Here is a 21372-nt window from a genome sequence, read left to right on the forward strand (position 1 = left end):
ATAAGAAAAATGTATTGTTGCTTTCTTCCCTCTGTATGTGGAAGGGGTCAGGGATGAGGATTGAGTTCCCATTTAATTTAGTGGAATTAGAATCTCAAATCCTAACCCCTTTTGTTCTGTAGCAGTGTTTCTAAATTTGAAATGGGAAATCTGTTTTGCCGCAATTCACTCTCCTCTCTCGTTTCAGGATGGCAAGCTTACCAAGGAGGAGATTGTTGACAAGTATGATTTATTTGTGGGCAGCCAGGCCACAGATTTTGGTGAGGCCTTAGTACGACACGATGAGTTCTGAGCTGCATTTCTTCAAAAGTAATTTATTTTTACAGCTTCTGGTTTCACATGAAATTGTTTGCGCTACTGAGACTGTTATTACAAACTGTTTTTAAGACCTGAAAAGGCGTAATGAAAACCATCCCGTCCCCATTCCTCCTCCTCTTTGAGGGACTGGAGGGAACCGTGCTTCTGAGGAACAACTCTAATTAGTACACTTGTGTTTGTAGATTTACACTTTGTATTATGTATAACATGGTGTGTTTATTTTTGTATTTGTTCTCTGGTTGGGAGTATGATATGAAGGATCAACATCCTCAACTCACGCTTGTAGGCAAATATTAGCCCTTCACTCTTTCTCAACCCTTGCCATATAATTTTTATAATTCTGACTTAACTAATTTTTTAAAGCCTGAGATCAATAAGAAATGTTTAGGAGAGAGAAAAGGGAAAAAAAAAATGCCCCACAATTAATATTTAGAGAGAGAACACTTAACCTTGCCTGTTGAAAGTATGTTTTATAAGTAGTAGGGGCCACATAGTCCATTCAGTTGCTATAGGTCCAGCAATTGATCGTGGCATTATCTGGGCAAGGACAGATCCCTGTGCTGTCAGGAAGCTTGGCTCGACTTGATTTTGTTCATTTTTTTTCTTCCCAGTAGGACTAGCTGTTTGCTAATTTTGCTGGGCACAGCTGTGGTGGGAAGAGTTAGGGCCAGTGTCTTGAAAATCAAGTAGTGAGTGTGATCTCTTTACAGAGTTATACATAGAAACAGCTGGAAAATTAAGGGAAAAATACAAGTGTTTTCAGGGCACTTTTTTCTGGGTGTGCGTCTGTTGAAGTGCTCAAGACTGTCTTGCCTATTGAATCACTGTAAGTGCCCCATTCAGCTCCTATCTCCCCAGGTGTTCTGGGAATTAATCTTGCTTTCACTGCAGTCAAATTGTATTCCTTTCCAATTATGTCATTGAAAGTGCCTTTAACAAGAGAAATGATCACTGAATGAGGGTTCTGTTAAGAAACCCTAAAATAGATTATTTGGACCCCCTTATATGAAATGAAGCTTACAACCTCCCAATGTATTGGGGATTTTTTTTTTTCTTTCTTTCCTTTCTCTTTCAGACAGTGGTTAAATAGCAGTATTAGTTAGGAGCTTGGTTGCAGTGTTCTTATCTTGTGGGCTGGTTTCCAAAAACCACATGCTGCTGAATTTACCAGGGATCCTCATACCTCAGAATGCTAACCACTTACTACCAGGCCTATTTCGGTGTCAGCTGAAGAGCTTGAACTCAGACTCAAAGATGAGAGGGCCTACATAGAGGACTCTTTGGTTTGAGGACCATTGCTCAACCTTCTTGCCTTTGACCCAACACTCCCTTTGCCCCCATTTCCCCTTCTCCCCACTGCCCCCAAAAAGTTTATCATGGATCAGCAGATTGCCAATCCTTGTCAAAGAGGGACGTTGTAGAAAGAGCTGAAGAAGCCACCTTCTGTTCCCAACACACTTTGCCCATATTTTATGTAACACGAACTCTGTCTTTTTTGGTCCCTTTCTTACAGATGGACCTCTTTTGAGAAGAAGAATTGTATTCCAAACTTTTTTAGCCCTCAGGTTATTAAGATAAATGTATGTATATCTAACCTTTATTATTTCATATATCTTTATGGATAATACATTCAGGTGGTGCTGGGTGATTATTATAATCTGAACCTAGGTGTATCCTTTGGTCTTCCATGATCATGTTGAGGTGGACTACTTGGCCTGGTAAAATGCCGGATTATCATGTAACTTCATCCTGGCCTTTGCATTGAGCTCTTGAGAGTAGATAAACTCTTTTAAAGTTTAACCCCAGCATAGGGGAGTGGAAATCTCTGCTCTCCAGATTCCCCATTTTTACTGTTAAGATCAGAGATAATAATGTCAACTGGGATTAAAGAGAGCACATGAGTTGTGTGGCAAGACAGCCTCACAGCTCACTAGGTACAGAGAACCCAGGCCTTATGTTAAAGTTACTCACTTAGAAAGCAAACCTTCATACGCTAAAATGGCAACTTCTGGATGCTGGGTGCTCAGCAGCAAGTGTTATACTCTAATCTCTAATGATCCCCCTGGATTATCTTTTTGGTTTAAGTCAAGCCTGAGGCTGGTGAACAGTGGCTACACACCCACATTGTGTGTTCTGTGAATGCTAGCTCTCTTGGATTTGGATACTGGTTATTTTTTATAGAGTGTAAACCAAGTTTTATATTCTCTAATGCAAACAGGTACCTATCTGTTTCTAAATAAAACTGTTTACATTCGTTGTGGGGTACATATGTCCTTTATTCTTTTAAGAAGTGGAACTCTTGCTTAGAATTACAGGTGCTATAAAATGTCAAAGAAAAGGAGGTCTCCTAGAGGTTTACTGTACTCCCTCCCATCCCAGATAAGTTCTGCCTTCTCCCAGATTAATTACTCCTTTCTTAATTCTGAAATCTTCTGTCATCCTTCTCACTACAGCTGTACCCCTTCTCTGCTTTCCTTAGGCTGTATAACTGGAGAAGAGCCCAGCTGCTCCTTACATAATTATCTGATACCAAACACAAGGCATTCCTGAATGTACACACGACATTTATCTTGATTTTTATTTCAAAAAGGCTTTTACAGGGGGAGCATGAAGTACAAGGTAAAACAGTGTTTTCAACACTTTTTGAACATTATAAACTGTATAAAGGTGTGTAAGTTCATTCTGAGAACATGAAGAGAATTAACTATTAATACACAGCTTAAGACAGATATATAGGTTTAGCCAAATTGGGTGGGGAGCACCTGGAATAATTCATGCTGGCTCAGGAGCTTCTGGACACAGCTGTCCCTGCCAGAGCTATAGTGATGATTGGCGGTAATGGCATAAAGAAGTTCTTTCAAATCCCTATTTTGGGCCTACTTGAGGTTTAGTTTGTTCTTTCTTTCTATCTCTCCCATTTCTAAGATGTTTATGTTTGTTCTAATTCAGATTGTATCATCTTAGAGCCCCAGTAAGGGGGGGGGGGGGAGTTTTTGAAAAGGAAGATAATTGTTACCCATACACTGAAAAATCAGCCATACTCCTTTATAGTTGCCCCATATGTAGAAATCAGCTCTCAGGTGCTGTCAGTGGTGCCACTTAGAATTGGAGGATTGTTGACATGGCCTTTGGAATGGTCTATAGTAGACCCAGCTGGAACAGCAGCTTTGTAGGCAGGAAAGGAATGGTAGGAAAATGGGCAGTTGATGCCCCAAATTTGCCATATTCCCCTTCCCATCTTCTGCATTTGTTAGTAGCTTGGTTTTTGAGAGAAAAAAGGAATTCCCTAAATGTGAAATCCTAGTTGCTGCAAATAAGCCAATATGGCTCCTTAGTTTGGGCCAACCTGGCTGGAAGAGAGAGCAGAAACTTCAGTTTTCTGGGAGCTGGACACTTCAGAATCATCTGTCATGGACTTCCCACACACCATCTCCATGATGCAAGCTCGGAACTGGAAGGAAAGGGCAGAATTGGAGTTAGTCCCATGCAGACCAGTACAGAAGAGACGACATCGGGAAATGGCAAGAGATCTCATTCTCCGTATCTCCAAAGCCTCGCACAATGCCATATACCCAGCATCTCCTCGTGGTTTTGAATACATCTTCCCAATCCTGAGAGCTACTGCAGGGCCTACAACAGTAATCCCTTCACATTTTGGCTCAGAGGTTCCACTGTTGGGAAACCTCACAAAGCAACCTGCCTCAATAAGACACTCAAAAGTGGTGCCAGAGTAGGCCTACCCACCCACCCCTCCATTACTAGAAGGTGCTCCCAATTGAAAAGGATTGCCAATTTTGTTTCCATCCAGGAGTTTTGAGTCCCATCTCTGAAGACGAAGGAAACAAAACAGCTATTAAGAATTCTCAAAGCAGGGGGTTTGCCCCACAAGATAGGAACTCTCCTAGATTCATCTGAGCTTGGGTTTTTTTATTAGCTCAGATTCAGGATTTGGGATAGGAGGCCACCTGGTACCTTCAGATGATAAACTGTTTTAGAGACTTACGCATATGTTGTTATTTCTGTGCTTTGCATATGCTCCTGCAGGCTGGAAGTTGGGAAGGATTAAGAACTTGTGAAATGGAAGCACTAGGAATTTAGGGTGATGGTTAAATCTGTTTGTCAAGAAAACAAAACCCTTCCACTTCTCATCCTTCCCTTTGGAGCAACCTGACTTCTATGGCTCAAATTCTGTTTTCTCTGGGTTCTATTACATTGTTTCAATGACCAAGCCTTTCTCCCTGTGCTTATTACCGAGAGCTTCCCTTGTTCACCCCTAGAAACCTTTTGAGTAGAGTCCAAGGTGCTCTGAATTAAAAGTCATTGGTGAGAAAAGAACCAGGTCTCATGAACTAGAGTCTCATAGGAATGTAAATAGAGAGCTTTACCTGCTTATTCATGAAGCAGTAGATGATGGGGTTGTATACACAAGCACTCTTGGAGAAGAAGGCAGGAATGGTGACAAGCCGTAAGTCCAGCCCATGGTTACGGTTGTTGACCATGTACATGGCCATCGCAGCGTAGGGTGTGTAACAGACGCAAAAGGATCCCACCATCACCACCACCATGCGGCTCACCTCCCGCTCTGCCTTCTGGGTTGAGGCTGACTCCTGTTGCTGGGCTGCGACCTGGGCGGAGCACAGAGAAACATCCTCTTCCCGGCCCTCAACTCCCAGATCTCAACCCTTTTCCACCAGGGCGGCATCCGCTCCAATTGCCTCTCTCTGTCCCAGCTTCTGGCCTAGCGCCTCTTGTTCTCCTTCCTTGAGGAAGACCAGATGGAGATGGCTGTCTGGTCTTTGACGTTGGAAGAGATCACAAGAATCTCTTGACACACATTTGAGCAGAGAGGACCCCACCCTACTCTTCACACCATTTCATCATTCTCCCTGCCCCCACTTCCTTCACCGCTTTCAGGCATCTCCTCTACCTGGCTGTGAACATGTCCAGATGTCAAACGTTCTTTCTTTTTTTAAGTTTGTTAAGTAATCTACACCCGACGTGGGCCTTGAACTCACGACCCCAGATCAGGAATTGTGTGCTCTTCCGACTGAGCCAGCCAGATGCCCCCAGAGGTCTTATGTTCTGAAGCACTCACCCATTCTTCCCTCCCATCTTGGAGCCCCCGACCCCCTCCTCCCTGAGCCTCACACAAATCACTCACGACTCTGAGGGCTCCCAGCAGCTGCATGTAGGAGAAGCAGATGAGGGAGAGAGGCACGATGAAGCAGAAGATGAAGAGGAACCAGGTATAGTACTCGCTGCGGTATTTGGTGCCCACGGTGTACCAGTCAGGGCCACAGGAACACTGCAGGCCCTCGGGGATGAACCTGCATGGGACCAAGCACTCACCCACTGGACAGGCACTTGCTCACCGCGGGGTTCACCACAGAAATGAGTGGAGTGGAGCTGAGATCCCGGATTATGCTCTCCACTTAGAACCCAGAGGATGCCCACGGACCTTCAGGCAGGGGCAGTTTCTGTCTTTACCAGCTGAAGCTATAGCAATTCCAACTGCAGGATAAACGTTAGCAGTTGCCTCCCACAGCCCTCGCCCTCACCTACTCCACCCGCTCGTTAACAGTGGAGGTCAGTGAGGAAGGTTATCCCCAATTCTTGCCACCCACGCCAACCTGAGCTCCTAGCTAAATTAGCACCACTGCCCTACACTCTCACCGGCTCCAGCCAAAGAAGGGTGGGATGGAGACGCCAATACCAATGGTCCAGGTAGCCAGGACCACCATCAGTGCGTGCTTGGAGCTGAAGCGGAAGTTGCCGAAGGGCTTACAGATGACCAGGTAGCGCTCAAAGGCCAGGAAGGCCAGTGACCAGCCTGTCACCAGACCTGTAGTGAAATGTGAGGGCAATTGGGGGTAGATGGGCCCACCCGGCCTGGCAGACAGAATGGAATACTGACAGGGTGGAGCAAGCATAGGGAGACAGAGCGTTGGACTGAGGGTTGGTGTGGAGTTTGGGACTCAGTTGGTCAGACTTCTAGTCTCTGCTGCTTTACACCCCGGTGAGAAAAAGCACCAAACTCCTTTTCCCCAGACTCCTCTTTAGGGGCCCACTCTAACCCAACAGTCTGGTTCCTGGTTCCAATCCTAGAGCGGTCCTTTGTCTCCCCCACCCCCCCCACCCAGTCTCCTTCCCCTGCGTACCTGCCGTACAGCCCATGAAGGCCTCCCAAGCACAAACATGGCGGCCAAAGATGAAGTACGCGTGACAGCTGGTGATGAAGACGATGGAGACAGAGGAGACGCAGTAGAGGAAGCCCCCCAGGGACACATTGACCAGAATATAGTTGAGTGGCTGCCGCAACTTTCTGTAGCGGAGGGTGGCCACCAGCACCGTGGCATTGAGTGGTGTTCCTACGAAGAAGACAAAGCCCATGAAGACCGCCTGGAGGTGGAAGGCCCAGACAGGGGCAATGTGGTACTGAGGCCCATCCCATGGCCCCACCAAGGAAATGTTCTTGAACAGATAAAACTCCTCCTCTCCTGACATCTTACTCATGGGACGCCCCCCACCCTCTGATTCCTCTTATAGAGTACCGTCCCGCCACTTCTCCCCCACCTTGCAAAGAACCCTCTCGCCAAAGCCACTTTTGGTCTCCTTGAACGATCAGTACTGATCCTAAGCCTCCTAAGGACAAATTCTGAGATTAGAGATGTCCAAGCCCCCACCTAAACCTCCTTTTGTGGGCCCAAAGCCGATTGCGTGTTGAGAGGATAAAAATATTGGGCTCAAAGAATCGACATGCAGTGCTGGGTGCCGGAATGAATAGGAGGAGTCAGCTCACTGCAACTGGGAGATGCTGACCCATATTTAATAGAGATGCTTCATCACTTTTTTGTGTGTGCGTTCTCTGAATGGCGCTATTGAGGGCGCGACTTTGCATTTGGCTTCTGACACCACCACGTCCCTACAGGTTTCCGCACCCATCTGCTCTTTTGTGGAAGGTGGCCCCTAAGTCTCCCTTTCCAGAGGTCTTGGGCTCACGGCCAGCCTGGGAACCGGCCTCAGGCTGCAGGAAGGGGCAGGGAACGGGGAGCACCCAGGGAGCACCTTCAACAGCCTTCACAGATGGGTACGGGGCACCTTGAAAATGCTTGAAGTCTAAGGCCTCCCTGGCTGCTTCTGTTTCTTCGTGTTGAGTCTACCCAGAGGATGTATGTTTTCTACTCAGACCCCACCCCGCCCCCAGCCCATCCGAGGTTGCTTTGCTCACGGGCCCCCCGCCTTTAGCTCAGCAGTACTCAAGTTACCACGGTCTTGCCCCATCTGCCCTGGAGTCCTGCCGGGCTCTCGCAGCCTAAGTCAAGACCTCTTCCGTGCAGCCCCCCCACCCAGTGAGGCCAGCTGTGCTCTAACCTCCACCTGTGCTTACACTCAACACTATACCTCAGCTCTGAATGTACCGTCTTCCCCACCTCCGCAGACCCAGAATGCAGAGATAAAGGTGACACACTTTAAATACGGATACGTGAAAGGATGGCCCCCTGATGGCATAGTAGTTTGTATCAGATGAATCCCTCCCGTGGGTAAAAATCATCAACTCCGGACAAAACACGAAAAACCACTACTGGAAAGTGCTATCAAGTGCCCCAAAGCAGGCAGAGATGTCAACGACCCAGTCCTTGAATGACCAGAACCATCTCCATTAAAGTGGATTCTTTCCTGAGAGCACTCCCCAGTCTAGATGGCAAGGGACAGCCGGAATTCAAGCAGCAAGGCCCAGCCGTTATGGCTTGCAGAGTCAGAGGACGGAGTCTGGGGGACCCCAGAGTAGCTGAAGACTGAAGGTGGGTTTTCTAAAAGGAAGGAAGCCACAGGAGAGGAAGCTTTCAACTCTGCATGCAAACTCCCCTCAAATGCTAGGCTGCCTGCTGAGCTACGCACGGAGGACTAACCGAGGAGCCCAGCAAAAAGCAAGAGGTGCTTCAGGGGTGAAGCCTGAGCAGATTGTTTCGGCTGCCATCCAGGGCAGCAGAGAAAGAGTTTTCAGTTTGATTCCCAGCAGGTTGGAGGAGCTGGGCAAACACTTCTGGCTTTCCATTTGGAACTCCAAAAGGCCACTTGGAACTCCAAAAGGCCACCCCTTAGGACTAAAGTCTATGTCCTTTGAATCCTGAGCTAGAAAGGCTAGAAGGAGTCTTGTCAGCCATTTGTGGAGACGACGTCCCCACGTACGTGCGTGCATACAGACACACACACACTCCACAGACGCTCGCCCGCAGGTAGGATCCTGGCAGAGACCCGGTCAAGCATCCAGGAATTGCAAGGCCACTGGGTTTCCACTGGGTTGCCTGGGTCAGCTGGTCCTCTGTCCTGGGCAGGCCCTTATGACCGGGGCCAGAGGCCATCCCTAAGGCTGTGTCTACCTCTGGGCAGGGCAGGTGGCCCGTGAGCCCGTGCTGAGTGGAGCGAATCAGCCTCTGCTGTCTTCAGGGCTCAGCTGAGGTGCCCACCTCTGTACACGGTTCTGACAGGAACCCTTGGGCTCGGCCTGCCAAGGCAGCTGATGTAGGCCAAAGACACCCAGGCCCTCTCACTCGCACTACCCAGGCCAAGTGGCTGCACCCTTGGCCTCTCCTAGGTCTGCCCTGAAACCTTTCCACACAGTCCCTTCCCACCTTATTCCACACACCCTCAGAGGGAGGGGCAGTGGGCCCAAGCTGGGCGCAACCCAGCCCTCGGTGAGATGGGGCAGCCGCTCCGGGAGCCGGCGGGGGTGGGGTGGCAGCTCAGGTCTAAAAGAGCCTTAGCCAAGTACAGGGTCTTACTGGTACCGTCTACGCAGGAGACAACACATTTTTGGAGTCCGGAAGCCATGGAGTAGGGAGCAGGAAGATTTTGAGGATGGTGCCTGTGGTAAAGGTGGAGGGTAATGATATAAAAACTGAAGGCATGTTAAGTACATTCAATGTAGACAGTGCCCTTTTCAAGTTTAAAGGCACTTTATTAGTTTAAGAACATGATAATATATGCTAAGGCTTTACACAAGATTATGTTAGGTATGTTTTTTTTTTTTTTTAAACGTTTATTTTTGAGACAGAGAGAGACAGAGCATGAACGGGGGAGGGGCAGAGAGAGGGAGACACAGAATCTGAAACAGGCTCCAGGCTCTGAGCTGTCAGCACAGAGCCCGACGCGGGGCTCGAACTCATGGACCACAAGATCATGACCTGAGCCGAAGTCGGCCGCTTAACGACTGAGCCACCCAGGCGCCCCGGTTAGGTATGTTTAGACCAGGGTTTCTCCACCTCCATATTATTGATATATTGGGTCAGATAATTCTTTGTCGTCAGGGGGCTGTCAACTGGATTGTAGGATGTTTAGCAGCAATCCTGGCCGCTGCCCACTGGATGCCAACAGACCTCAGTCGTGATAGCGAAAAATGTCTCCAGACACAAATATCCCCTGAGAGGCCAAACCACCCCCTGCCCCCTCCCCTCCAGTTAAAAACCGCTGATCTAGATTCGGATGTATAAATGTCCGGAACCAAATGGAAAAGAGTCAAGAGGAAATTTGTTTTTCTAGTTGTTCTGATTGTCCAGAAAAAAAAGGAAAGTCCTAGAAAAGGAGGATATTTTTTGAATAGTTTTAGCATATGGGTTTTGTTTTCTTTCTTTTTTTTTTTTTTTTTTCCTATTCTTTTTAGGAGTTTATTCATTTGTACGCCCACCTTTTCCGGAAATAGTTTCAGGGAGGTTTGCGGGAATATATGGGACACAACAAGAAGTCCTGAATCAAATGTAGAAGCAAAAGGAGAAAGAGAACAGCAGTGGGAAGTTCAAGAGTCAGAAATTGAATTGAAATAGGACCGCACATTCGTGCTTCCAGCAGCTACACATTGGCAGAATTCAGCGTCCGGAGAATAAATGCAAACCAACTCTTCTTGGTTTTGTGTTCTTGGGGTTATGACAGACAAGAATGCCTCCCTCGGGACCTCACAAAGGAGACATCAGTGTCTTATGACAAACACTGTCCTCAACAACATTCCCGAGTAGACACAACAACCAGTTTCACAGGATTGGGTATTGAGTATGACCTCTCAATAGGGACTCAACACAAAGCATAAATCAGAACTGGACATAAACCAGAACCATTAGGCTGAGCACCGAATACCCACTCTGCTGGGTTGCCCTGATCCCAAGGACCTTTTGGGTCCCTGGGGGCTCGAAATACATTTCTCCTTGCCCTCTCTAATCGTTGCTTCTCAATGCTTAGATGTCCATAATTGAATTTCTGTTTTTGAGTGGATTATAGATCTGTCCCAGACTGAAAATTCAAAACGTACTAAGGAATATACAGTGAAAAATAAGCTGATTTCGCACCCCGGCTCCCGGACACCCAGTTCCCCTCTCCAGACGTGGCTTTTGCTGTGTCGCTGGCACGCAGGAGGTGACAATGATCTTGAGATGATGTGTTGTGACAGTGCTGTCTGTTAAATACTGACCTGTAAGGCCCCTCCAGACAGATGCTGAGATCAGAGTAAGGTCTACCCACTGTTGGAGAAATGAGGAATCGTCAAAGGATCTGCCTGACCGAAAGCCATCCCCTCTTGGGAGGAAAAGGAGGAAGCCCCTAGAAGTAGTGTCACCATTCTCCCCAGAGAACTCCATCTGTGGCTTGTTAAACGCAGAGTCAAGTCACCGAGGGCCTAATGTCCCAGTGCCCACAGCAAGGCCACAGTGATTTTAGCCCGGAAAAGAAATGTATGGTAGGTGCCGGTGGGTCCCCACCTGAGCAGTTCTCCTCTCCCCAGACCCCTGCCATCCTGGAGGCATTTGGAAGCGGGCGGGGCGGCGGGGGGCGGGGCAGGGGGGGGCAGTGTTTTCCGACTGTCTCCACAGTGAAGAAGCGATTGCTGGTATTTAGTGGGCAGGGCACTCTTCCAGACAGGCCCCACCAAGAAGAATGATCCGGCCACAAATTCGAACAGCACCCCCAGAGAGAAGCACTGGCTGGAGTCCAACCCCTGTCTCATCCCTGAAACATTCTCACCCCCTAGGAGCCTCTTCTTGGAGCGGCCTCACTTCCAGGCACATCCACCAACAGGAGCAATTTAGGGAATGTGTGCTGAGGTCACGGAATGACGCGTTGAGTGTGCTATTATTTATCAGCCAGTTTATAGCTGGGGAACAGCTACCCCAAAAAAAAGTCTCTTCGGTTTTACAAGAGATGAGCTGTTGCCTTTCTCTCTGGCCACGATTAGTTGGAACCAGTTGCCCGGCCCGGCACTCCTGGATGGAGACCATGAACCTCCCCCCCCCCCCCCCGGATACAGACGCAGGCGCGCCGAGCCTGTCCCTAAAGCCAGGGGCCATCCTTGCTGCCTATCCCAGAGAGGAGTTAGTTCGTTAGGAAGCCTGCTTAAAAGGTCGGAAAGCAGGAGGGGTTCTTCAGCCTTGTGGTTTCTACTTGGAGCCAAGAGACGCGGACTGACCTGAATATCTGTTGCCCCTAGCGATTTTTTTGTGTGCTCTCCCGAGACTTTTCTTTCACGTACGCACTCACTCCTTCATTCATTCCACAGACGTTTGCTAAGCGATGTCTACAACAACAGTTGTGCTGTGAAGATGAGATGAGATCAATCTGGTAGAGTGATCACACAGAGCCCAGCACACAGACGTGCTTGGGCGTCGCTTGTCAGCAGGACTGACAAGCGCCAGACGCGAGGCTGGACCCGGAGACCAAGAAGACAAGAAGACAGGGCTCTGCCTCCCTCGAGCAAGAAGGTGGGGGGGGGGGGGGGGGGGGGGACAGATAGAAAGAGAGCCTGGCAGCGCCCACTGGGATCTTCCACAAGGCTCCAGGCTCCAAGCCTCCCCCTCACTCTCATTTGGGAAACTCCCAACCAGAAGGAAACCACCCAGGCCACACTCAGCCCGTTAGCGGGTTTTTCCTGCCGCGTCCCCAGGCAGGGGGAGCAGGGTAGGCTGGGGCGTGGGAGGGAGTGTGAGTATTTACAGGATGTTTTCCCACCGCCGCTTTGCTAGAAAGGCTGGGTAGCAGCGTGCACTGCGTTTAAAACAGCCTTCGCATTTAGATAAATGTGCCTCTTGTAAGCCGAATGTGGAGAAGTTTCTTTTTCTTACGGTGGGGATGACACCTATCTCACAAGGTTGTTACAAGATCTGTAAAGCACAGAACACACTGCCTGGCCCATACTGAGCATTAAAGGGCAACTTTCCTATGACTTCCTGCCCCCCGCCCCTTCACGTTGCCATCATAATAACCCCTCTGCCTCGCACAGCACCTTACAGTTTGCAGACTGCTTGCACAGACGTTGCCCCACCTGATCCTCAGGTGAGAATCACCCTGGAAGGCACACAGGGCAGGTGTCACTTCCCCAGCTGACAGATGAAGACACTGAGTGACTTAGCAAGCGTCATCTAGTCAAGGTGACCCGCGTCAGTCTTCCGCTTCCTCGTCGAGGAGGTTGAGGGATTTGGAGGATTTTTTTTTTTTTTCCTGGTGATCTGATCAGGAGGTAAGAAAGAAGTGTTGTTCTTCATGGGGTGCCGGGGCTGCTAGACACGCTCCCTCAGACCTGGGGCTCCCCTGGAAAGTGGAGGTCGCTGGACCCCGGCTTCTTCTCTGCCCTCTCCCACAAAGTCCACATGGTGGCCCTGGGGGAGAGGCGGCTGGCCGTGGGGAAGAAGTGGCCTGCCTGGAGCATGGGGCATCTGTGTGGCCCTGCCGTGGGCCAGGGAGGTGTGGAGAGAGCCACGGGAGAGGCAAGGCCCGCTGGAGCGCAGCCGGCCTGGGCTGGCTGCCAGCCTGGGAGAAGAGTCCGCCTCTAGGAACCACACACTGTGCCTGCTGCTGATGTGGCAGGGAAGGCACATCTGGCCAAGCACAACCATCAGCGGCTCGTTGGTCTAGGGGTATGATTCTCGCTTAGGGTGCGAGAGGTCCCGGGTTCAAATCCCGGACGAGCCCTGGCTTTTCTGATTTTTTTTTCCTGTACCCCAACACACACATATTCAATACTTGCCCTTTTGAGTCTAGAGGCATAAAGATGGCCTAGCGGTGAGTGAATAAAGGACCGTAAGGACACGCTGCTGGTCTGTGTCTCCATTAGCCGTGGCCTGTATATACCCCATAATTTCCACTGAGGCCAAATGGGGCCGGAGGGGACTGGCATAGCATGGGGAACTGAGCTGGAGAAGGTTAGAGCCAAAGGGCTGTGCTGTGTCAGGCGGGAGGAGCCTCTCAGAGGGCCTTACGTGAAGAGCAAGTGATCAGGACAATTTGGGGGTGGGTCCGAGCTGGCGGTCAAGAAAAGGCAAGCTCCTTTTATAAACCCAAGCCATGAAACGCACTGGATTCGAAGTCCAAAAGGTAGGATTAAAGTTACACTTTCGAGTCTCAGTTTTCCTCTTGGTAAAATGGGAACAGTAATACTTATTTCTTAAACTTGTTGGAAGGATTAAAGCAGAGATTGTATGTGAAAGCCCTTTGCAAACTATCATGTACCTCACAGACATAGGGATTGTTTGGAATAATGCTAAAATAAAGGAAATCTGGCTGGCGGAGTCGGTTAAGTGTCTGACTCTTGATCTCAGCTCAGGTCTTGATCTCAGAGTTGTGAGTTCAAGCCCCATATCGGGCTCCGCACTGGGCATGAAGCCTACTTTAAAACAAAACCAGAAAAAAAAAAAAAAATCTAGAGAGGAACTTCTGGCAACATGACAGACTGAACTAATGCAGCTATTTCCTCACCCAGTGCCCTCCTAAAACACACGCAGAAAGTTGCATAGAATAGACTTAAAATTTTTTTAATGTTTATTTATTTTTTGAGAGAGAGAGAGAGAGAGAGAGAGAGAGAGAGAGAGAGCCCATGGGGGAGGGGCAGACGCAGAATCCGAAGCAGGCTCCAGGCTCTGAGCTGTCAGCACAGAGCCTGATGCAGGGCTCAAACTCACGAAATGTGAGATCATAACCTGAGCTGAAGTCGAACGCTTAACCAACTGAGCCACCGAGGCATCCCTGCATAAAATAGAATTAAAAAATTACTATCTAGGTTGGGCATCTGGGTGGCTTAGTCAGTTAAGCATCCAACTCTTGATTTCAGCTCAGGTCATGATCTCAAAGTTTGTGAGTTTGAGCCCCATGTTGGGCTCCAGCCCCGTGTCGGGCTCCGTGATGACACATAGAGCTTGCTTGTTATTCTCTCTCTCCCCCTCTCTCTCTCTGCCCCTACCCGGCTCACGTGCTCACTCTCTCTCTAAAAAAGTAAGTAAACTTAAAAAAGATTTAGTATCAAGGTGCCTGGCTGGCTCAGTTGGTAGAGCATGTGACTTTTGATTTCAGGGTCATGAGTTCAAGCCCCACACTGGGTGTAGAGATTATTTAAAAAAAAAAAAAAACATTAAAACAAAATTAATATCTGAATAATGCAAAAATTTATTTTTTAAAATGAAATTCCCAGGATTAAAGAAGGAATACAAGGCCAAAGAAAAGAGAAGAGGAGGCTGTCACAGTGCCCCGTGGTGGGTTTCAGACACAGATATATGCCCAGGGACCTGGGTCTGTGTTTTAGTGCTTCCGGTTATAGGATATATTGCTTCAGTCCACCAGAGACAAAAAGCTGGGACTGAACACCCTGTTCAAGATCAGAACACCAAAGATCAGAACACCAAATATCAGACCACCTGGATGGCTCAGTTGGTTAAGCATCTGACTTCAGCTCAGGTCATAATCTCGCGGTTCATGAGTTCAAGCCCCACGTCGGGCTCTGTGCTGACAGCTCAGGGCCTGGAGCCTCCTTGGGATTCTGTGTCTCCCTCTCTGTCTGCCCCACCCTTGCTTGTGCTCTGTCTCTCAGAAATGAATAAGTCTTAAAAAGAAGAAGAAGAACATCAAAGATCTACCTTGTCCATGAAAAGAAGATGAAAATGACACACTCCAATCCAAGGAAGCAATGAAAAGGAATAGAAACACAAGTCAACTCGGAGAAACTGAAGTCCCAAGCCTGAGCAAATGCTTAAGTTGCTTCTGGATTTATGTTATCTACATGATGCTGGATCCTCAAGCAGTGAAATTAATTCTAAACCTGGTTTAGGATCCTTGGAATACCATGTAGCCCCACAGAAAGCAAGAAAGAGCTCTGTCACAATGTTTTCATAACCCAGGGCAAATGGGACTCTCACTAAACAAACAAACACCTACTGCAGAAGAGCTCACGATAAAATAGCATAAACTAGACAAGGAAGCAATCCACCATAAGGAAGAGTCAGCAGACGCAACAAATAGGAGAATTAACATTCCAAGAACTGTGCATGATAGAAAAACATGAAAACCACTCTACAATAAGCATACTTAAAACTACCAAAGATTAAAGACAAGAAAATAAACCATAATGAAAACATTGCACTATTAACAAAAGCACTTTACTGAGGGAAAAAAATAAAACCTAGGGAAAGACACACCATTGAAATTAGACTCAATGACCCATTAAACAGTAGACTGGATCCAGCTGATAAGAGAATTAGTGAATTGGAAGATAGAGCTGATGAAATCATTCAAACTATGGAGAGGGAGAAGTGAAGAGATTGAAGGTATGAAAGAATAGTTAAGTGACACTAGGGAAAGCTTAAGACAGCATTAGCAACAAAAGAGTATAGAAAAAAAAAAACAACAGAATATCTTCCAAAGGCCAAGAGAAAACTGTCAAACTAAAATTTTATGTCCATTAAATTTCCATGTAAATTATAATGATATAGGGGCACCTGGGTGGCTCAGTTGGTTGAGCATCTGGCTCTTGATTTCTGCTCAGGTCATGAGCTCACAGTTTGTGGGATTGAGCCCCAAGTTGGGTTCTGTGCTGGCTGCACGGAGCCTACATGGGATTCTCTCTCTCCTGTCTCTCTGCCCCTTCCTCATGCTCTCTCTCTCAGAATATATAAATAAACATTTAAAAATATAAATTATATGAAGTTAAGACATTTTAAGGCAAAGATTGAGAATGTTCGCCAAAGACTTTCACAAAAATACCACTAAAAGATATATACTTCAGGGGCGCCTGAGTGGCTCAGTTGGTTAAGCGTCCAACTCTTGATTTTGGCTCAGGTCATGATCTCACTGTTTGGTTCATGAGTTCCAGTCCATCGATGGGTTCTCAGCATGGAGCCCACTTAGGATCCCCATTCCCCTCTCTCTCTGCCCTTCCTCTCTTGTGCTTTTGCTCTCTCTCAAAAAATAAACATTAAAAAAAAAGATATACTTCATAAGAAGGGAGCAAATAAGAAGGAAGGAGTGAAATGCAAGAAGGAATGGTGAGCAGAGAAATTTATAAATATGTTAGTGAATCGTGAATCTAAACAAGCCCTTGAAAGCCACTGTTAGTGGAGTGTAAATTGATCCAACTACTTTATAGAGCAAGCAGTCTGGCCATAATCAATTTGCACATATTCTATGACTCCGAGATTCTATTTCTTGGTACCTACCTTAGAGAAGTGCTTACCTATGTGCCTAGGAAGCATGCACAGCACTAACCACTAAGGTATTGTTTTCTAACACAGAAAACTCAAAACAACCTAAATGCCCATTACCAGAATAATGGATAAGTAGACTGTGGATATTCAAACACTGAAATTGTATTCAGCCGTTAAAATTCATGAATTGGGGCTAAATAAAACTTGGATGAGTGTTTAAAATTTTTTTGAGAAAAAAGAAAAAAGAAAGTTTGCAGAATTTTTATTTTATTTATTTTTTAAGTAATCTCTGTGCGCAAAGTGCGGCTCAAACTCACAACCCGGAGATCAGGAGCTGCATGTTCTACCAGCTGAGCAAATCAGTATTTTGTTGCTTGTGGATACATACATATAAAGAAAAACTGTAAAATAATAAATAGGAGGGCTATCTGTGAATCAAATGTGGCAAGAATGGACAGTTGGATTTCAGCGGTGAGTCCGTGGATATTTGTGGTTATACTCTGTACTGTACCTTTCTGGTTTGTTGTTGTTGTTTTAAATGAAGGGGTCTTGGCATTTTAGAAATAAGGGTAAAGGGGGATAAATGGCTGCATCGATCCTCAAAGAGGATGATCTGATGGGATGGGATTAGGGGAGAGGCTGAGTCCAGAGTCCAGGGATTACAGGGATTAATTCAGATCATCCCCCTAAGCTGATTACCTGGCTGGCGCCCCCACCACTCCTGGCCCTTCAGATATGCATCCCTGGACCACAGTCAACTCCCCCTCCCCCAATGCCTGCCAAGCCCTTACCTCCTGACTCCTAACTTCACCCCTACCTTCAACCCAGTACTGACGTGTCCAGGATTTGCCCAAATTTGGGTCCTGAAAATAGACTGGTTCAGGTCTCTCCTGAAAGCTCCCCAAATCAAAGGTGAATAGTGACCCGTACCCCAGGAGCCAGGGAGAGATCAGTCCTAAGACTCAGGATCAGAACTCCCTGAGGAGAGCCTGGATCACTGGATGTCACAGTTGACAACTTCCTCTCCTTCCCCTCCCTCCATGAACCAGGAAGTCAACGGTCAAGGTCAAATGCTAACTGAACTTGCTGGCTGAGCCAGGACTAGAAGGAGCTGTGTTTAGGCAAAACAGCTATTGGGGTTCCAACGTTCCAGTCTCTGTCAGTCTCCTGAACTCTACACCCCCATCCTGACACCTCACCACCCCCCTGCCAGTCATGTCCAGACAGGCCTGATATCTACGGCAGGCTCTCTGAAAAGGGTCTTTGTAGGCTTGTTCAACAGCCTTGCCCCACAAATGGATTACCTTGGCCACAGGATCTGGGGTATAATCCTGTCCTCCTGGGGAGCAAATGAAATCTCCTTGATCTGTGCTCATCATCTCTCAGAGCACCAGGCTGGGGGTTTGAGAGGGAGAAAAAAAGGAGGGAGCGGGAAGAAAGAGACTTATAGGGCAACATTACAGTTAATAGGCAACATTTAACTCCCTAAGTGTGAAATCATCTATTACATAAGACAACGTATTAACTGTGTAGTTAGAGATTTACCTCTCTCATTTATTGTGTCAGGTGTCAATGGAGATGCTAGAGATACAAAAATGACTAAGATACCTCCCAATCTTCCAGAAGCTGGGCAGACACAAGAGTCAATTGAGACCTCAAATTGACAGGCGCTGCCCTAGAGGGAAGGAGGCCAGGGTAGAGCCCAGCAAGGGCCTCTCCTGGTCCAGGGGTGGGCATCAGGGAAGGCCACCTAGAGGTGACTCCCGACTGAGGGTTGAAGAATAAGTGGGGGGTGTCCAAGCAAAGAAGGGCTTCTTTCCTGAGGAATGTGGAGGGCTTGTGAAACTGGAAGCCTGTGGGGGTGAACACAGACAACGTATGCCCATAACCTGCCGAGTGCACATGCAAGAAAAGGGATTGGTGTGTGTCCCTGGCTCAGAAATCTAACACTTTTCTGGGTGTGCTGGGACTGCCTGGTTCCCAAGTGTACCCACTTCTTTCCTGGCTGAGACCTGTAGAGACATGAGAACAACTCAAGATCCGGCGCCCGGTAGGAGTTCCTTGAATGAATGATTGAATAAGCGAAATAGGCTGGGTTTCCACATCTGCCATGTACGAGAGCGAAAATCAGCAGTGCTCACTCTGAACAGGCTACAGGGGCAGGGTAGGTAGTGGTTCAGGCTCACAGCGCACAGGGTGTGGGGCCAGGTGGGAAGGCACAGTGGTGGAGAGAAGAGGTCTTCAGGCAGCGAGGGCTGCGTGGGGTCAGGAGCCGCCCTCCTGAAAGGGTCTCGGTTCTAGGCTTGTTGCGGGCGCGGGGGAAGCAAAGAAGGAGATCAGGGCCCCTCAGTCCGTATTTCTCCGCCTTGGCTTCCCTCCTCCAGCCCTCACGCAGCCCTGGGACGCAGGAGGCCACCGCGCGGGAACCGGGACTGACTGCAGAAGTGGGGGACGCCGGATCCGTTTGGTGGGCGTGTGAGTTTCCGCGCGTTTGGAGGAAACAGGACCGGAGGATCCGTCCCGCTTTGTCCCTTTCCTCCCCCATCACTGCGCGGGACGGGGCTCTGACACCTGGCCCCGAGGGGTCCCCGCGCGCAGCCGACTCCGGGCAGGACCCTTCGCCAGAACCAGGGGATCTCGTGGCCACTCCTAGGGCAACCTCCAGCTCCGAATAGCTCCCGTCCGCTCCCCCACTTCTCCACGCGGGCCCTGAGGTTTGTCTGGGGACGAGCTCCCTTGCCCTCGCCGCGCCCGCTCGCTCGCTCGCCTCCACCAGGTCTGGGAGCGGGGTGGGGGGAGGGCTTCCGGGCGGGGGCGGTGTCAGGTGGCCGGGCCAGGCCCCGCCCCCTCGGCCCTCCCTCCCTCCCCCTGCGCACCGGCTCCGGGCGCCCGGCCTCACGGCTGCGGCGTCTGCTCCGGGCGGCGGCGGCGCGAGCGGCGGCGGCGCGAGCGGCCATGGAGGCGGGCGCCGGGGCCGGTGCGGGCGCCGCGGGCGCCGCGGGCGCCGCGGGCTGGAGCTGCCCCGGCCCAGGTCAGAGCCGCCCCTCCCTCACCTCTCCACCGCCACTCCTTCCTCTTCTCCATCTCTCCTCCCTCCAGACCCCCTCGTCCTCCCCCCCTCCCTCCGCTGCTCCCACCTTTCCCTCCTGTCTTCCTCCCTCCATCCTGCCCCCCACCCGGGCCCGATCTCCATCTTTCCGGGCGGGTCTTCCCCACACCGGCCTCATCCTCCCTGGTCGTCCCTCGCCCTGAACCCTCTCCACCCCAACTGCCCAGCCCTGGGGGCCCCAGACCCTGCACCCACTCCGCCCCAAAGGCGTCTGAGCGCAGGGCGAGGGTGGGGTGGACGAGGTCCACTGAGAATGGAGGGGAGGGGAGCGGCTCCGGCCCAGATCCCCTTGCCACACGCCCCCACCCCCCACCCCGCAGCCCCTCCCTCCCCTTCCCCGCACCACCTCACCATTTCAGCCTCTTTTTCCCAGGTTCCTGCCCTCTCTTCCATCCTTGCCGGTCTCCTCCCTGTCCCCTCTTGGCTAAAGAGGCACACACCCTTTCTGTCTGTGCAGGGAGAGGAGCCTGGAAAGGGGGTGCTGGGGGGGTTGGGCAGCGCAGGGCGGGGTCCCCGTAGGCCCAGCTCGAGGGGTGGCTGAGGGAGGGGAGTCGCAGCCTAGGCCAAGTGAGCCAAACACTTCCACCGGGATTAAGAACTCCAGGGCTCCAGAGGGCTGGAAGGCACGTCCCCATCTCTCTGCCCTGCACCCCAGTCCCAGCCCCCCCCCCTACATTCCCACAGTACCTCCTCTCTCCCTGCTTACAGGACCCACAGTGACCACTTTAGGCTCCTATGAGGTGTCTGAGGGTTGTGAGAGGAAGAAAGGCCAACGCTGGGGGTCCCTGGAGCGGCGGGGGATGCAAGCTATGGAGGGTGAGTTTTCCCAAAAAGCGTTCTTTCTCTCGCCTCAGCCAATTTCCCTTCCCTCCTCCTTCCCCCATCTGGCCCCCAGAACTCTGAGCCAGGACAGAGCCCTTCCTCCTGCTCACCTGAGCCCCCTCTAGCCTTCAGGGCTGAGTTTGACCCCTCCTGGGGTCAGGCTTTGAGGGGAGGCTCTGGGTGCATTCCCTTTGGGGCCCTAATCACCGGCTAACCAGGTTGTTTCCTCCCGGGGGTGGGGGATGGGGGAGCTGCCAGACAGAGAAAGAGGCCTCGTTGGGCAGCTTTGAAGTAGCCTTTCAGCAGGGGGTTTGTTCTCACTGCCACCCGACCCAGATCCCAAGCTGTCTCCTATTTTTGAAAAGCAAGGAAGTGAGCCTGTGAAGTCAGCATTGTCTTTCTGGTGCCATCACCACTCACTTTGAATGTCAGCCTGTGGCTTTGGTTCTCTAGCATCCCTTACCGCCTGAAAGAATTGCCTGGAAGGGGGCAGGTGAGAAGGCCAACCTCCCAACACTCACATATCACCACTGCACCCATGTGACTTGGCAGTTCCAGGCCCCTGGAAGGATGCTGTTCCATTTTCCAGGACTTCCTGTGAAGTGTCCCCAGGCCCCTACGCACACTGTGTGGGCAACCCTGCTCCCCTAAAGGTGACAGATGATGCAAAGGGTTCCA

General features: G+C 49.8%; 3 protein-coding genes and 1 non-coding gene across 14 annotated transcripts in view; 3 read left to right on the forward strand and 1 right to left on the reverse strand.

Annotated features, from left to right (window-relative positions):
• The window catches only part of CALU (calumenin), a 30777-nt gene extending 28203 nt beyond the window's left edge, over positions 1–2574 (forward strand). For both annotated transcript variants that reach the window (XM_003983016.6, XM_003983017.6), the window contains exon 7: positions 188–2574. In XM_003983016.6, coding sequence (XP_003983065.1) covers positions 188–292 — 105 coding nt within the window. In that variant the 3' untranslated portion in view covers positions 293–2574. The remainder of the gene's footprint in view (positions 1–187) is intronic.
• On the reverse strand, positions 1375–7258 carry OPN1SW (opsin 1, short wave sensitive). The gene is made up of 5 exons (XM_003983019.6): positions 6477–7258; positions 5992–6160; positions 5480–5645; positions 4704–4943; positions 1375–3769 (listed from the first exon to the last, which is right to left on the reverse strand). The coding sequence occupies exons 1-5, from the start codon at positions 6829–6831 to the stop codon at positions 3650–3652; spliced, it is 1050 nt and encodes a 349-aa protein (XP_003983068.1). The 5' UTR covers positions 6832–7258; the 3' UTR covers positions 1375–3649.
• A 5936-nt stretch (positions 7259–13194) lies between these two features.
• Positions 13195–13266, forward strand: TRNAP-AGG. Its single transcript has one exon. It is a non-coding gene; the product is annotated as a tRNA-Pro (tRNA).
• Positions 13267–19665: 6399 nt separating this feature from the next.
• CCDC136 (coiled-coil domain containing 136) overlaps positions 19666–21372 on the forward strand; it is a 29773-nt gene continuing 28066 nt past the window's right edge. For all 10 annotated transcript variants that reach the window (XM_023250541.2, XM_045052718.1, XM_045052721.1 and 7 more), the window contains exons 1-2: positions 19666–19794; positions 20581–20688. In XM_023250541.2, the coding sequence (XP_023106309.2) occupies positions 19719–19794; positions 20581–20688 (184 nt within the window). In that variant the 5' untranslated portion in view covers positions 19666–19718. The remainder of the gene's footprint in view (positions 19795–20580; positions 20689–21372) is intronic.

Source organism: Felis catus, chromosome A2 (assembly GCF_018350175.1).
Source record: "Felis catus isolate Fca126 chromosome A2, F.catus_Fca126_mat1.0, whole genome shotgun sequence".
Classification (NCBI taxonomy): Eukaryota; Metazoa; Chordata; class Mammalia; order Carnivora; family Felidae; genus Felis; species Felis catus.